The 17793-nt window shown below is 35.0% G+C and overlaps 1 protein-coding gene across 6 annotated transcripts in view; it reads right to left on the bottom strand.

Moving 5' to 3' along the window:
* Positions 1-210: 210 nt before the first annotated feature.
* Positions 211-17793, bottom strand: part of Spopl (speckle type BTB/POZ protein like) — a 70229-nt gene continuing 52646 nt past the window's right edge. For all 6 annotated transcript variants that reach the window (XM_076569340.1, XM_076569336.1, XM_076569341.1 and 3 more), the window contains 4 exons: positions 11091-11213; positions 7797-7939; positions 7654-7707; positions 211-4318 (listed from right to left, as the gene is read on the bottom strand). In XM_076569340.1, the coding sequence (XP_076425455.1) occupies positions 4174-4318; positions 7654-7707; positions 7797-7939; positions 11091-11213 (465 nt within the window). In that variant the 3' untranslated portion in view covers positions 211-4173. The remainder of the gene's footprint in view (positions 4319-7653; positions 7708-7796; positions 7940-11090; positions 11214-17793) is intronic.

Below are 17793 nucleotides of genomic sequence, written 5' to 3'. Positions count from 1 at the left end.
TAAGCACTTTGTTACTCTCAATGAGCTGGTTTAGGAATATGCTGCCTAGGCCTGCCCTTTAATAGCAGTAACTATATTTAAAACTGTCAAAAATATAAACTTCCCTATGTAGAAGACAATAGTATGTCAAATTTAAATTCTCATGTTAAAGTAGTACACTAAAGCAGACTTTTTTGAGAAGACTCAAATAAACTCAAACAAGCAAATTAATTCTGAATAAGTAGTAACAATTTTATTTTAACTCAACGTGCTGAAACACAAAATCTATTTCCAACATCAAGACACAAATAGTATGTATCTCATCATAAAACACCAACTGATTATTAAATAAAGGCCGAAAAGTTAAATGTTTATATATCTGAATCTTGAAGTCAACTTCCTTCAGAACTAATAATTAAATAATTTTAGCAGAACTTTATTTCCATAAATGGGCTCAATTCACTTTTAAGCAATGCAAAATTAACTAGATTATAGTATACAATAAGCTTTACTAACAGGAAAATATTTAAATATAAGTATTCCTTCTCAGACATAAAGTTCACATACAACAACAGAAGATACAGTGTGATTTCATTCCTAGTGAAGAAGTCTTGCATTTGAGGCACTCAGTATTTGTTCAGCGAGACCTAACATTGACATCATTCCATGAACACTTAAACTGGAGCTCACAATCTATATATAAAAAGGTTTGCAAAATATTCTCACGTGTGCTGAAAGTGCTGTATTTATACTCTGAGAACACTGAAACAACTCACTCATCCACTCACTTAAGACCAGGCATGTCCAAGTCAGGTTAGTCTACCTCTTCATGAATGTGGCTTTTAGTAAAACTTACTGGGTTGGATTTTCATATAACTTACACGAGTCTTTGTTGCATTTCTCTAACAAGGAATATTATCTCTGATTCCTCATTTTTTGTGTGTTTTGGTGGTGCTATGGATCCAACCCAGGGATCACAAATGTTGATATGCACTCTATCACTGAACCACTCTCAAAGTCCTTATCTATAATTTCATATAAAAAAATTCTTAGAATTTATATACAAAATTTTAAACGGGCAAATTAATATCTTTGACAATTTAAACTTTCAATTAGATCTAGTTAAAAATAAAACAGTAATGCTCATGACACTTTTAAGATATGTAAAGCAATTATTTTAAATTTTAATTATACTTGATATCCTAAACCAGCACTGTTTTCCTATTTTATCATGCAGAATGCTGGTCACATTTTTGAGGATTACACTGTCTTCTGGCAATCCACTGTCTTCTCAAATAAAGCACACTAAAATGAGATACATCAATTAATCTGAACTTTCAGCATATTTTAACTAAGTCCTATTTTCATAAATTCAGTCTTAAACGTATTACACACAGCCCAAGGGAATACAGATACAAACACATACATACCTCACACAAATGACCACATTTGATTCAAGGTTCTCCAATAGCTATCTGAAGACAGTGACACAGAAGTATTTAAGGAGGTAACATCAGCAAGCCATATTATGGCACCTTCATATTTGTGCTCCAAATATCAAACACATTAAAAGTAAAAAAATGAAAAAGGCACAAATAACAGTGTTTCTAAATCTTAGTCCAAAGAACAGTTTTCCAATGGCTACATTTCTTAATTGTAATATTTAAAACCACTCCTTGTGTTGTGAGGAAAGCTTTGTTTGGGTGACTAGAGGGTAATAGGAGCAAACTGGTAACTTAAAAGACAAAGACTGCATTAGACAGAATTCGTACCTATTTTGGCCAAGTTTTATATAGTTTAAAAATGGGGGAGGTAAGTGGGGGAAATGCTATTATGACATTTAATAAGAATACATTAACAGCCTCTTATCACTGACTCAAGAACCTAAAATATGCTACTAAAATACACATAAAAAAATAAAATATTGAATGATTCTGTGGGTATAATGGTAGGTACTGTATTATCAGAAAAGTGGACATTTCAGATAACACTGACATTTGTAGAGCACACTGTTTGACATTTTTGGTAGAAAATATTTTAGCAAACTAAAAACAAAAATCTTTATAACAAAATCCTTAAGATCAATAAACATTTCTAATGACCACTACATGGTCATTATATTTCATTGTATTTAGAAATGTAGACCAAATTAATGAGAATCAATTTACAATACGTGGTATATAGATTTCAGTGTTTTTATGATATGTGACAATGTATTTCACAGCTGACTGATATCTTTGTTTTTTAGTAAGACCACAGGAAAATCTTGTAATAAAGTATATGTATGTGTGTATGTATGTGTGTGTGTGTATTTTAAAATTGTACAATGTTAAGGTAATAGGCTTCATATTATGATGAAATTAAGGGAGTAAATTTTTGCTTGTCATGATTCTCCTATACAGGGTGAAGCCCATTGTCAGATGAAAAACTTTTCTTCTATCACAGATAATTCGTTCCATTTTAATGTAACACAAGAAAGACTTAAACTAAAATATCTAAAAATAGATTTTTGCTCGTTTGCTCTTTTGAACTGTGCTAATTTGACAATATTTTCTCAAAGTAAGTATTTTAGAATTACTTCAGTTAACATCCAATAAAGCTATAGTAAAAATAAAGTCTATTTTAAAACCATATGCTTAATTATTTTGTCCTGAATTTTAAGACTAAATAAACAAATTACACAAATTTTAATATGGGAAATAAAGCTTTAAATGCAAACATACAGGCATATGTACCTGTTTTTCCAGCAACATGCTCTGTCTTTATGTAGGAAGCATACTACCATGCTTCCATCATATATGATCTGACACTGACCACTTCTGCTTCTCTAGGACAAGGCATCAGAACACATCTCACAATTACCAACCTTCAAACATTTTTATGTGTAAAGCTAAATTCATAATAAAGAACTGGCTCATGAAAAACAGTTGATATCGTTTATCCTGTTCACATTATGTAAAACTTCAGCAATCTACAGTTAATCAGTAAGTGAGTCACCAAGGAGAAAACAAGGGGAAATAAAGTTTCCTAATGAGGCTGCACATACTTTCAGAGGGTTCTCTACTTTCCCACACATCTCCCACACGCAAATATTATTCATTCATTGTTTAAAAGGAAGTAGATTGTACAGGACTCATTTATTGTTAGGTGCCTTTTTCAAAGCGTGATAAAATAGTAATAAATTCAATAATGACTATTTGAAATCCAAATCAATTAATCTATAATCAAGCAAATGTTTATCTATTATCACAAACATCCAAGTTGGCTCCATGTGTCATATAAACTTCTTTTAAATGTTTAAACGTAATTATACCTTATTAATCCCCTCAAAAGGAAAAAAATATATATGTACCATTCATCATAGAAAAATTACACATTAAAAGTGCATATATATATATTTCTTAATTGGCCCACTCATGTAATGTACATTTGGTCATCCTGACTTTAACATCTACTAAATTATTCTTTCAAATGTAAGTCAGTATAAATTTAACACATTAGCAAAAACCATGCTTTCTTTTCACTGAAATCTCAACTTCAAATCATTTCTCAATCATTGAAATGCACATAAACCCAGTTTCTTGAGCAGTTAATATACAGATAAACACCAAAAATTTTACTAAAAGTTTAGGCCAACTCATTACTTATCTGCCCCATGAAATGAAAAATAAATTAACCAGAGCAGTGTGTGGCCACCACTTACCTCAACAGTAATAGGCTCTTTAGTGTCAACAGAACTGAGACTGGAGGCGCCTCTGGCAATCTCCAAATCCAGGAGAACCTAGTTTTAAACTTGGAGATTGCATAGAACAAAACCTATAAAATTCTTTTGTTTCCAAAACAATGGAAGATCCTTTTCAAACTCAGTATCTTCAGTTGTCAATATTACTGCATTGTGGAGCTAGTGCAATCCTGCATAGCCTTGGCAAACTGACAAGGCACAATAAAAAAATTAAACTATTATGAACAAGAGAAGTCACTGAAGATAATTTAAGGCCTTGAAGTGAATTAATCAGTCTGATTTAAAGCTGAAGTATAAACCATAAATTATCCACCTGAAAGCAAGCAATATGCTTTTCTAGCTTTTGTTCTGTGGACAAGAGACAGAAACAACTGTTGCTTATGGTTTGTATTGGAATCCTTCTGGACCTGGGGGAGTAAAGGCAATCAATTTTCCTACTGTCCATGGAAGACTCAAGACTGCTTTAGCCGTTTGCGTGGAATACCAAACTGTGGACACTGTGCAGATGCTAGTGCTCGGAAGGCTTCTGCCACTAAATGAGGATGAGACTGAATCATAGACTTCCACCCTGCTGTTTCCATGATGTCAGTTGCTTGGCTGAAAAAGAAGATTAAGTGATGTTTACTAAAAGAACACTTCTCAAATACATTGCTGAGTTATCAGTTTTGCTTTTTCTAATTTGTGGATTTTGAGATTTTAAATAGTGCTCTACCTCTTTCCATACATTCACTTGAATTTTTAAAAATATTATCTTTATCTTAGCATTTTTGTCAAAATTGAAAAGATTTTTCTGCATGTTTGAACCCGAGGACATGTGTGGTTGTTTTCATAGCTCTCTGTTCTCTGTTAGCAAATTCTATTCCAAGTACTAGATGATCTATTTTTCCTTCGAGTACCTCCTACAGGTTTTCTCTAGAGTTCCAATCTTTTACTTACACTCTCTTTTAGTACACTATGCCTTTTATCTCATCTGTTTGTCACATTTCTAATACATGCCCAATAGTTAACTACTGATAAGTTAAGTCCTAGTGCTTCCCCGCAAGATACATCATCAATCATTGGCTCTTTTCATTTGAATGAGCCTCAAGTATCAGTCACATAAGAACTCATCATCTTTTTCCTTAAGCCTCAAATTGTTTGTCTTTCATTTTGGCTTGAAGTTTTCACCATTGTTTGGCATTTAATTTAAAAATCCAGGAGGTATCCTAGAACCAGTCCTCTAATTAAGCATAAAACTCCCATTTTACTTTCCAAAGGCATCAGGTATTCATAATTAATCCTTATAATCTCACAACTGATTCATTATCACATTTTCTTCTTTGTCTTTAATCTTATAAGTTGTTTCTCTTACTGTAGCTTCCATAAGGCTGCTGTAGCAACAGGAGTATGACTATATTATGCAGTACTCCACTTTTCCCTTTCCCTATATTTGTTTTTTAAAAATGAGAAATGTGGTTCCATCCTCTTTATTGCTTTTCATTCCCACTTCTATGCTCCAGCTGCTCTGTTACTATTTTATTTACTGTGTCTTATATGTGTAACATTCTCTCAATGAGCAATCAGAGTAACTGGAAAAGCAACACATTAGTTCTTTATACTTTCCTTCTCTCCTCTGCCCCTTCTATTTACCTGAATTTAACCTTGTTTCTCAAATACCAACATTACTCCAACTTTCCTCTGCCCATCTATCAACGTGCAGAAACACTGCTAAGAATGGAAGCCTTATTGTGTTCAATCATAGGCATTAACCATTACTGGAGATTAATTATTCTTCACTTCATTGTCAAAAGTCCTAATTTTGCATTGTTTTCAGGATCTGATCTTTGCTTGCTTTCTCTAGCTTTTATTCATTATATAACTACTTTACACACCCCTTATTCTGCTTTTCTGTAATACAAATGAAAGTAGATTCCATAATTCATTGCAATTGCTTGTTTAATCAATCTGCTATACACCATAAACTACTTGTATGAGGGGAAACATCTATTATGCTTGCCACTATATTCTCTGTACTGAGCAATAGTGTTCTGGAAACTCAGTAAACAAATAATCACGCAAATCTGTACAGTGCTCTGCTTTGTTTCATGTAACCCCTTTCAGTCTGTCATATCTGCTATTTCCTTTTTATTCCTTTTTCTACCTCTTATTCATGTTTTGAAATGAACAGCCTGCTCTGTGAAGCCATTCCTAACTCCCAGGGCTTAGTCAAGTATCTGTACATATCCTCTTCTATCATCACCATTTTAAAATAAAAGCGGACATATGTATGTATCTATCTCTGTTAGATCAATTTCTTAAAAGCAAAGACATTTCATCAAATGTCATTTTATATGCAGTACCTTAGAGAAGTGCTTGAAATATAATAAAAGTTAAGTATATTGAACAAAATAGTAGCTGATATCAACAAAATAATATTTTTTGTCCAGTATTACTACTATACCATCATGGTCTTAAAATTTAAGTAATTGTTTAGGAGAACATTGCTATTTATTAATTTACATTAACCTTTTCTTTTACCAAGTCAATAAGTATTTATTGAAAGTTTGCACATGTAACACCAAAGTGTATAATTAATTACCTCATTTTAATAGAAGAAAAGTTGCATGATGTATTTTCTTAATAGAGTAAATAAATCTTGAAAAACTAAAACTAAAGCTACGTAATAAGGGTCAAAGAGAGCCATTGCTGCTAATGTACAATGTTAAATTCATATTTTTATTTTGATAATCCTCTGGCATCTTATACTTGTCATTAAACACGACTCCCACAGATTTAAAAGCAGTAAAATGCTTTACATTCAGAAAACAAAATTTAAAACTAATATGAAACCAACAAATAAATGCAATGGAAAAAAATTAAGTGAACAATTATCTTTAATACTGCTCCCTTTTAAATGTTCTTTTATCAACTACCCCCATGCAATAATGTGGTTTGTTATAGATATCCCAGAGTGGCCTATAACTCAGTATGTCAACTTTTCATAATTTTCAAAAGTAATAAAATTTAGGGGTTTCTAAGTAAAAATAATCAAAACATTACAAAACCCTTTAATTTATCATTTCTTCCTTTTGTTATCTCAAATATTTAAAAAGAATACTCTTAAATAAGAGAAAGAAAAAGGTAAAAATTACTTCTAACACTGTGTATATAAAGATCTAGAATCATCCAATCTCTTAGCAATTAACCTGCTACTGATTTAAAATATTAGGCAGCTTAATGTATAATGCAAGGTGTTTGGCTAATCTAAAGAGTAGCAAGTTAGCTCTTAAGGTAGAACAGGAAGTCTCTGAGTTGGATGAAAGTCTAGAATACACAGCAAGACCTTGACTCGAAATCAAGCAAACAAATAAGCTCAATAAACAAACAAAAATAAAAGAGTTTCATGGACCTATGAAGTCCTTCTAATATGCAATCCTCACTATTTGAGAGGCTAGGGCAGGAAGAGTGAAATCTGAAACTATTGTAGAAAACTTAACAAAATCTTGCCTCAAAATTAAATTTCAAAAAGGGTTAAGATTCAGGTAGCTCTATAGTAGAGTGCCCGTGTAGCATGTGAAATCCAGAGTTCAATCAATAAGCATTATCAAATCAACAAAAAAAAAAATTAAAGACTTCCAAGGCAAATCTTGAGGATGTAGTCTTCCTTAACACTTTCTAAAAGGGCAGAAGCCAGATACCCAGCAATGCCTATAATGCCTATACTCAGCTATATACTATGTGATATGTATGCATGTACTCAAAAAATTAAGAGCACCCATCCCAGTTTGTGTGAAAAGCCAAACTACAAGGAATTCACTAAAAGCAGTCAAATTATTTTTTTTAATAACTGGCAGTTAGCTTCATCAGGATCACACTTATTGTTCATGAGCAAAAGGCTATACAAACACTTCACTGAATGTATCGTATGCAGACTGAAACTGACGCCATCTTACTTGTTATTCCAGTTTTTCCCATCCTTACATCCAAGTTGTCGAAGTACGCTGCACCTGCATGGAAGATTTAAACAAGGTTTAAGGAAAGCCCAGTGAAAGAATGTTAAATGTGTCATATACAATGAAACCCAAGTACAGCTTACCTATTAATAAAGTCTATTGCCTGGGCTTTCAACTGTTCTGCACTGTGCAAATCTGCAAGGACAAGGGTATCAGCAACATTTTCTACTGAGAGGCTACTACACAAAGCTTCTTCACACATGACCTTCAGCCGTTCCAGTGCATACTACCCAAAAGAAAGATAGAATCATTAAACATTAATTCCAGTTATTTAGAGTGTAAGTACTTGATATCTGTAACTTAACAGATAAAGCACAAGAAAAAATGATTTGAACTGTTATATTAAATCAATAAACTGTTGCTTTAGCTTATGAAGAAATTATAAATGAATGCTTTTAGGAGAAATACTAATTTGTTTTAGAAATCATAAATTCAAAATATGGTGGATTTTAAAGTAGGAGTTACAGGGCAGTCATCTTAGTATTCAGTTATCCTAAAAAGTACATTGTCAAATAAACATTTATCTCAGTTCTTGTCTTCTCAAAGAAAAGAATTCACCTGAGAGAAAAATTAAGCTGTATTTTATTTAGTAATAGAAAGTGAAGTAATGAGCATATTTTAAAGAAAGACCTGAGTGGGCTTGTCCTAAAGTAGGAGAAGCATACATAGGAGCAGTTGGCTGGATTTTGTATTATGGATTTTTAAGGTTTTTATAGTCCCTATCTCTTATGATCTCATTTTTAACTTCCTTCTTCTAAGTAGCACTTTCATTTCATCTCACTCTGTGGTGATACTGTGTTCCCCAAAATACTGTACACCCTAATAAAATTATCTTGGGTCAGAGAACAGAACAGCTACCAGATACAGAAAATCGTGGCACTCACACCTTTAATCCTAGCATTCTGAAGGCATAGATCCATCTGGATCTCCGTGAGTTTAAAGCCACACTGGAAACAGCCACACATAGTGACTCACGCCTTTAATCCCAAGAAGTGAACCTTTAATCCGAGGAAGTGATTGCAGAAAGCAGAAAGGTATATAAGGCGTGAGGACCAGGAACTATGCTGGTTAAGCTTTTAGGCTTTTGAGCAACAGTTCAGCTGAGATTCATTCTGGATGAGGATTCAGAGGCGTCCAGTCTGAGGAAACAGGATCAGCTGAGGAATTGGTGAGGTGAGGTGGCTGTGGCCTCTTGTGTCTTTCTGATCTTCCAGTGTTGACCCCAATACCTAGCTCAGGTTTGTTCTTATTAATAAGACCTGTTAAATTTCATGCTACATCACTCTACTGTGCATGGTCTGGGGCCAAGATGCCCTCGTTTTAAATTCCCTGTTTATTAGATCTTCACTGGTGAGTATATGTGCCATTGTAAAAAGTACCCTAAAATCTCAAGTTCTCATTTAAGGGGAAGAAACCAAGCTCAGCTTCAAGGATGTCAGACTACAGAAGGGCATCCTGACTACCAGGAGATAAGTTACCAAGTAGCTTAGCTAGCTCTCTGCCTCCTCATTGTGACTGTGCCTAACTGTAGAAGTAGTGGTTGTCCAGAATACTCTCCACGCTCCTGCTCATATGTGCCACTAGTTACCTACTTTAACAATTCATTTTCTTTTCTACTACTTCATACTTAGCATGTAGCCACACTATATTTTGTCACTAATCTTGAGTGATTAAATTGAAAGCCAAGTAAATATTAATAACAACTAATTTTTGCAGTTATTGATGTAAAGCTGCAATATTAGTACCTGTATTGAGGTTTAATGACATACAATAAACAGCGGCCATTTAAAGTTTGTACTTTGATGATTTAATACCCATGGTAAACCCATCATCCACCCACAAGAGTAAAGATACTCTTTAAAGTCCTTCTTCCCCATACCATTCCAAGCAATATTTGTGATATGCTACTAAGAAATTAGCTTGCATTCTCTGAAGTTATTTTTACAAATGTAATCACACAGTATATACTCATCCTCTAGCACTGCTACTCAGTGTGACTACTTTCAGATTCATGCACATCATTGCTTATATAGTTCAGACCTTCTTAATGTTAGGTTATAGGCCATTAAATATGAGTATCAGTCTCTTCCCACCTCTCCTCACTCTACACATATTTGTGCATATGTGCTTGCACACACATGTGCACGCCAGTGACCTACTGTAACAAGTCATTTTCTTTTCTAGTACTTCACACTTGGCATTATTGACTATATTTATTTTGCCTATATGCAGTCTTAAAGAATCACCACTGAAAGCTAAGTAAATGTTAACAACCACCAATATTTTGGTAGCTAAATATATACATATACATACATACATTCACTAATTGAAAAATATTGTATTTGTTGCCAGTTCTTAGCTATTACAGTTATAGATACTCATATAAATCTTAAATTAGCATACATATATGTTGTTGTTGTTGGGGGGGAGGGAGAACTACAGGGGATACAAGCCTCAAAGTAAACTCAATGGAGTACAGGGTAAGTTTACATTTAACTTCAAAAGAAACTGTTAATTTTCCAAAGTGGTTGTACCATTCTATACTCCTATCAGCAGTGTCTGAGAATGCTAATTCTTCCAATTTTTGACAAGTCTTATACAGACTTTGTAATTTTAGCTATTATGATTGATGTGCAGTGGTTTAATCTCCATCTCCATTTCTTTAAGGACACTGGGCATCTTTATTTAATAAGCTTCATTGGTTTTATTTGGGAAGTATCTATTTAAACATTGTCTACTCTTAGCAATAACATTTCTTTTTAGCTGAAGATTAAATATTCTTTACACAGTCTGAATACAAAAGTCCTAAATATATGTACAATGAATATGTTTTTAGGATTGAGAAGCACGAGATTCAAAAATTTTCTGACATTTCTGCATTTTCTCTGTGTTCAAAAAGACACAACATATTTATAACAGAACAAAATTATTAATAATTTTCCTTTCTATACTATCATATTATATTATCATATAAGAAATCTACAAAGAAAATAATATAAATATATTGCTTTTAAGGAAAAAAAACAAAGGTTATACAGTGTATCTTAAGACTAAAAACATCTGCAAGTTCCAATACATTAGAAATGCAGCTGTATTTTGTATTTACCCCAGAAATTATTAAGCTTATGATTTAATCTTCCATGAGAAGATCTAGACCCCTCATACTTTCCTATCATATAGATCTTTTAGACAATTTTATTTCCATAGTATTCTATTTTGTGCTATTTCACAAAACTCTTTAAGCTGTCTAAAAATAGCACAAATTATGTAAAAAGTTATTTGTAGTTTTTTATGTATGATACTTTCTATAATGTCAATTTGAGGGGTTGCTTTTGGTTTTGTTTTTCTTTTTGGTCCTTTAAAACCACATTACTTACTTTGTCTGCAGCTGCCAACAAGTTGTCGGCCATTTTATCAAGATTTGGTGCTTTTCCTGTGTAAACGAATCTCATCATTTCTTTAAAAACCTCAGGGTCTAAATCATTTATTTCCACTCGATTCTATTATTGAAAACAACACACACAAATATTAGGAACAGGTACATATATGTGAATTCACATGGTTTATTTATTTCCACCCAATTCTATTATTGAAAACACACACACACACACACACACAAATAGTAATGGATACATATATGAATCCACATGAATCTTTGATAGTAATTAAAAACATATTAATATTTTCAAACTCTATTTTTATATCAAAGTAAATCTGTAGTAACTTAACCATCCAAAGCACAGTATAGGTAATTCTAAGAATGAAAACATACACCTTTTTTTTTGTAAGAGCTTTGATCAGCCAGAAAGTAAATACATGGATAGTGTGACCATGTTAAGTATTATCATGTGGTAAGCTTATGAATTTTCATAATTAAAACAGACAAAATACTGCAGCCCAAATAAAATTCATCCATGTTCAGTTTCTGATCACAGTTTCAGAGGACGATTACTGACATTTCCCTGGCTGAATTTTAGGACCTAATATAACACCTAAACCCTATAACCACATACACTATTCACAGTTATTAAGCAAAAGAAGAGTCTGTATGTAATTTTGATGAAAGCTCACTAGCTAAGAACACTTGCTTTTGCAAAATGCCATGTAATATTACTTCTGTTCCTTCTGTGCTTATTTGAGACATACTCCAGTTCAAGTAAGACCAGTTGCTTTTATACTTTGAAGCCTTATATCCAATTCTCTTATAAGATAAAGGAAGCAAGAAGTGTAAACACTTCAGAAACCATCCTGGATCATTTTGTTAAGTCAAGGTGTTAGGAATATAAGTGAAATCATTTTGTGTAACTTAAAAACAATTTAGTGTGACTTGTTATATGTGCTGCCTAAGCTTGCCACCAGAGAGTGTTGATAAAGCTAGGCATCAGAGGAAAGCCCAGATTAGTACATAGCCCAAGACAGGCCTTGATATGCTAATGAACTAACCCCAAGGTGGTACTGATATGCCCTAATAGAGCAAAGCCATCATCCAATGAAATGATACAAAAAATTGGAATTTTGGAAACGGTCCCTAGGATCACACTACTGTGCTCCAAAGAAAAGTTTCTCTAGCCTCAGTTGAGACTCAGTTGCAAGAAGATGAGAGACTGTGTCCCCCTGGCTTCAGTGAACACTGAACTTCCAGAGCTGTGCAACACCAGGGGCAGTTGCTGGGCTCATATATGCCTGCCTGTCAGTTATATAGCCACTTGCCTATGCTCTAAAGGATCTCCTGGGACCTCTACCAGTGCCATCCTCCCAGCCTTTTCACTATGGATATGAGTTCAGCCTGCACGCTTCTGACACATCCCACTGGAGAAGATTCCCCAGTGGAATCTCACAACAGCATTTTCTTCCCAGTCAACTGTTCCCCACTTGGAGATTTATCTATTTGATTTTTAAATTAGTACGCTATTATAAGGGATGTTTGTGTGAATAAACCAGGCATATTTGAAAGACAAATCTTGTGTGAATATCCTAATTGCTGAGCACCACACAGCCCATTGGCCACTGCTCTGCACACAAGTCATGGGCTGACACTTCAGACCCCATCCTGTCACTCTGTGAAGTCTGGGAGTGTGTAGGAGACTTTGGACTCCATCACTGGCCACCCTCTGAGGTCAGGGAGCACACTAATACTTTAGACTCTACCCTAGGATATGATGGGAAGTAAGGAAACATAAGACATCAGACCCTACCCTGGGTCAACATTTCAGGTCAGGAAGTATCAAATCTGACCAAATGGAATAAAGTTTAAGACCAATAGCAAATTAATCTTGAATAATTATAAAACTCATGAAGATGAAATAACACAATCGTTAATGATAAAAAGCAAAGAAATCAAGGAAGAAATATAAAAATACATGGAATTCACTGAAAATGTAAACAATACAACAAAACCTCTGAGACTCATTGTAAACTGTTTGAAGAGGAAAATTTTATAGCTCTACATTCCTACATTAAATATTCAGAAAGGGCAGAAATCAACTGTTTCAGCAAAGTGACAGGATACAAAACCAACTTAGAAAGTCTAAAGCCTTTCTTCCTGTATACTAATAACAGACACATTAAAAAGATCATGGGCATGCTTCCACTCACATGGCCTCAAAGAAAAGAAAGTCCCTAGCAATAATCTAACCAAGCAGGAGAAAAACTGCTATGATGAAAACTTTAATTACCTATAGAAACTGACTGAAGACACTAGATAACAGAAAGACCTCTCAGGCTCATGGGTTGGTAGAATTCATACTGTGAAAATGACCACTCTGCCAATAATTTACAGATTCAATGTAATCCCTATCAAAATCTACACAACATTCCTCACAGAAATACTTTTAAAAATCCTAATACACATATAGAACCACAAAAGACAGAGGACAGCCAAAGCAATCCTGACAAAAGTGAACACTACTGATGGGGTTACCATTTCACATTTCAATATAAAACACAGTGCCATAGTAATAAAAACAATTTGATACCAGGACAAAAACATATATTCAGACCAGTGGGACAAAACTGAAAACCCAAACACAAGTACATGTAACTACAGCCATCTGATATTTGATAAAGATGGCAAAAATATAAACTGGAGCAAAGACAGCTTCTTCAAGAAATCGTGTCAGAAAAGCTGGATATTTACAAACACCAAATGATTCAAAGACTTCAATGTGAAATGTTAAAATCTGAGACTACTAGAAGAAAACAAAGGATATAGGACATAGGAGTAGGAATGCCTTCCTGACTAGGACTCCAAGTGCTCAGAAATTAAGACCAAGAGAAATGGGAACTCATAAAACTAAAACACTTCTACACACACACACACACACACACACACACACACACACACACACACACACACACACACACACACACCAATCCAGTGAACATCCAGACCCAAAAAGACTGGGTTGGTGTAAGTTGTCTCTTGTCTCTAGTTCCTAGCGACAAATCTTAAGATGGGAGTACATTAGCTGGATTATCCTCATAAAACAGAAATGCAAAAAGCAACCATGGTGTCTGGGGCTCTAGAGAAGGAACCAGCAGGATAGAAATGCTATGAAGGACATGGGAAAATGGAGAGGGCTTTAAACTGGAGAGAGGTTGGGAGGGCAAGAGGAAAAGGGGGGGGGCATAAGTAGTGTACGTATAGATGTTTGAAAAAGCCACAGAAAAAACATTTCCTAGTTACTAAAAAATGCTTTTATAATATATATGCATGCATACTTGTGTGTGTGTGTGTGTGTGTGTGTGTGTGTGTGGCGCACGGGCACACGCATTTTTATTTTTAGAAATGTTACACCACTTAAGGTGATAGTGTTCCTCCAAGAGCCAAAGACTTTCTAACAAAAATCCAAATAGCAGGCATGACAAACCTCCCTTCTAGTTGCTGGACAGAGCAACATTCAAAGCAATGTAGGCTATCACTGTTGCCCTTGGATGCCTTCATGAATATAAACATTAAGTCCCTATTGCTGAAGCCACCATGCTCTTTGGCTAGGACTCAGAAGAACTGAGCTGCTTCAAACCTTGAAGCTTCCTCCCTGAAGACTAGAAGCTGCAAAGGAAGAAAAACAAAGAATAGCCCTACCAAGCTGTGACACCTACAAACCACAGCAATGACCAGGAGGGCAAGATATCTCTAAATGTGGAATGGTGGTACTTACATCCTGGGAGTAGCTATCAGCCATCTAGCTGGACTCAAGCCCTGCTCAATAGGAGGGAATTCATGCCTGGTACCGAAAACTAGCTGAACACTCCTATCTGGTGAGGCTGTGGAACCTAAGAGACCCTACTAGTGCTATTTGCCCAAGCCAGTAGAATCTCACTATATTCTCATCAAAGTACAGCTCTCATTCCCCCATGAAAGGGCCTTCTTTCTACAGTAGAGGAGAACATTACAGAAAACCACAACTGGTAAAAATGCAGAGAACTTGCCACAGTGTGCCCAGCCCTAATGGATATATCTGTAACACAATCCTTACACCTGCAAAAACATTACAGAAGTGGAGGTATACAAAGATTATAAGAGCCAGAGGCCCAGGAAGTCTGCTGGAAGACTCCATCTTCCACATGTGACAGGGAAGCTCTGCCAATGAAATTTCAAAGCTATAGTGGCCTCAAGAAGAAAATCTTAAAAAATAATAATAATAACGTAATGATGCACCTTTATGCTTCGGGGAAAAACTTAAAGAATATGACTAATATTTCTGAGAAGCTTGGGATATATTCAGCAGATCAAAATCAGAATTTAGGAATAGAAGGAGCTAAGGTAAAAGTACAAGGAATTGATATCTAAACTGTAACAGAAAATCCTCACACCTACAGAAAAAAATTGACTTCCAAACACCAACTTCATTTAGAACCCCAAGTAGACATGACCAGAAAAGAACTTCTCCATGACACATCATAGTAAAGAAGTCAAAAATACAAAGTAAGGGGGCTATAGAGATCACTGAGAATTTAAACGCACTGGCTGTTCTCCCAGAACACCTGGGTCCAGGTTTCACACTGTGCCTCACAGCTATAATATAATGCTAGGGCCATTCTTAACAGACACAGAAAACAAAACAAAACAAACAAATATAAATCCCACAGACAAACATCCCCCCCCAAAAAAAACTGTCTTAAAACTCATACAGAAGTGCAAAATACTCTGGATAACCAAAACCATCTTGAATAAAAGAATACTTATGGAAGTATTACAATACCTGATTGCAAGTTATACTACAGAGCCACAGTAATAAAAATAGCATGCTGCTGGCACATAAACAAGACACACAGATCAATGAAATAGGAAAAAAAACAGTGTAAATATAAGTCTATGTTCTACAGATATCTGATAAAGACGCCAAAAAATTAGAAAAAAACTTTAATAAGTGATGTTGGGAAAATTAGTATCTACATGCAGAAGACTACAATGAAAACCAGCTTTCTAACCTTGCTTGAAGGAGGGAGTAAGAGAGGGAGGGAGGGGGGGAGGGAGGGAGGGAGGGAGGGAGGGAGGGAGGGAGGGAGGGAGGGAGGGAAAGTGCATGCAGGAAGCACAGGGGAGAACACACACTTCAGTGGATCAAGGAACTCAACGTAAGATGTGAACTTCTGAAATGCCTAGATGAAGAAATAGAAAAGATACTACAATATGTAGATGCAACAAAGGACTCTAAAGATGACTCTGCTTACTCAGGAAATAATGCCAACAATTAACAAATAATTAATTAAACCTCAAATAATTAAATGTTTCTATACATCAAAAGAAACTATTGAGCAAAGAGACAGGCTACAGAATGGGAGAAAATCTTTACCAACTACGCATCTGATTAATAATTAGATAATAATTAAAATATACAATGAACTAAAAACAAACTAAAAATCAAGAAAACAAACATCCCAGTTAAAATGGACCATGCTTTAGAGCAGAGATCTCTTAAAAGAAGAAATACAAATGAGTAATAGAAGCAGTGGTCAATATCCTTAGCCAGTGGGAAGAAGCAAATTAAAATTCCTTTGAGATACCATCTTTTTTTTTTTTTTTTTTTTGAGACAGGGTTTCTCTGTGTAGCTTTGCGCCTTTCCTGGATCTCACTCTGTAGACCAGGCTGGCCTCGAACTCACAGAGATCCACCTGCCTCTACCTCCCGAGTGCTGGGATTAAAGGCGTGCGCCACCAACGCCCAGCTGAGATACCATCTTAACCCTTTCAGAATGGCTATTATGAAAACAGAAAATATGCTGAAGATGTGAAGAAAAAGGAACCCTTTATTCACTTTTGATGGGAGTCCAAACTGATAAAACCACTATGAAAATCTGTGTGGATATGGTCTGCCACATGACCCAGCTATACCACTCCTGGGAATATATACAAAAGAATGTATGCCTGGCTATAGAGAAACTTATACATCCATGTTCATTGCTACTCTATTAAAAATAGCCAGGCAATGTAAGCAACCTGGAGGTCTCATCAACTGATGAGTGGATAGTGAGAATGTAGTAAACATCTACTTTGAAATTTTAATTAGGTGCAAAAAAATGAATTATGAATTTTTTAGGTAAACAGGTGGATTTGTAAAAGACTATATATTATATAAAGTAATCAGGCCTTGGACAGAAAAAATCCCCATGGTCTCCCTCAGGATCCTAGCTTTGAATTCTCAGACTGTGATGTTTAACTTGGAGAGACTATAGCAAGGGTCTATTAGTAGAAGTGGAACAAAATATAGGCCTAAAAGGAAGAGGACGATAGCAGAAAGCATGTGCTATGAAAGTAGAGGGAAGAAATACTAAGGATAAAAAAATTTACTTACATGGGGAACAAGTTGGGGGACACAAGAGAAGTAGGTGAAGAGATAATCAAAAGCAATGACAAAAAAAAAAAGCTCTACAAAGGTTAGTATTGATTATTTTGTAAGTTGATTTATTAAAAATATAATTTAAAAAAATGTGTGAACATAGGTATTCCAAATGGGTGGGTAATGTATGCCGCAGAAGCCAGAAGTTACTCAACAACATTCCCAGTGTGGGTCCTCCTCCTGCCTCTCTCTCACTATGGATGAAACCCAAGGCTTTCTGCACGGAGGCAAGCGCTCT

The sequence above is a fragment of the Peromyscus maniculatus genome, chromosome 4, assembly GCF_049852395.1.
Source record: "Peromyscus maniculatus bairdii isolate BWxNUB_F1_BW_parent chromosome 4, HU_Pman_BW_mat_3.1, whole genome shotgun sequence".
NCBI classification, from domain to species: Eukaryota; Metazoa; Chordata; class Mammalia; order Rodentia; family Cricetidae; genus Peromyscus; species Peromyscus maniculatus.
This window is presented reverse-complemented; position numbering and strand designations above follow the sequence as displayed.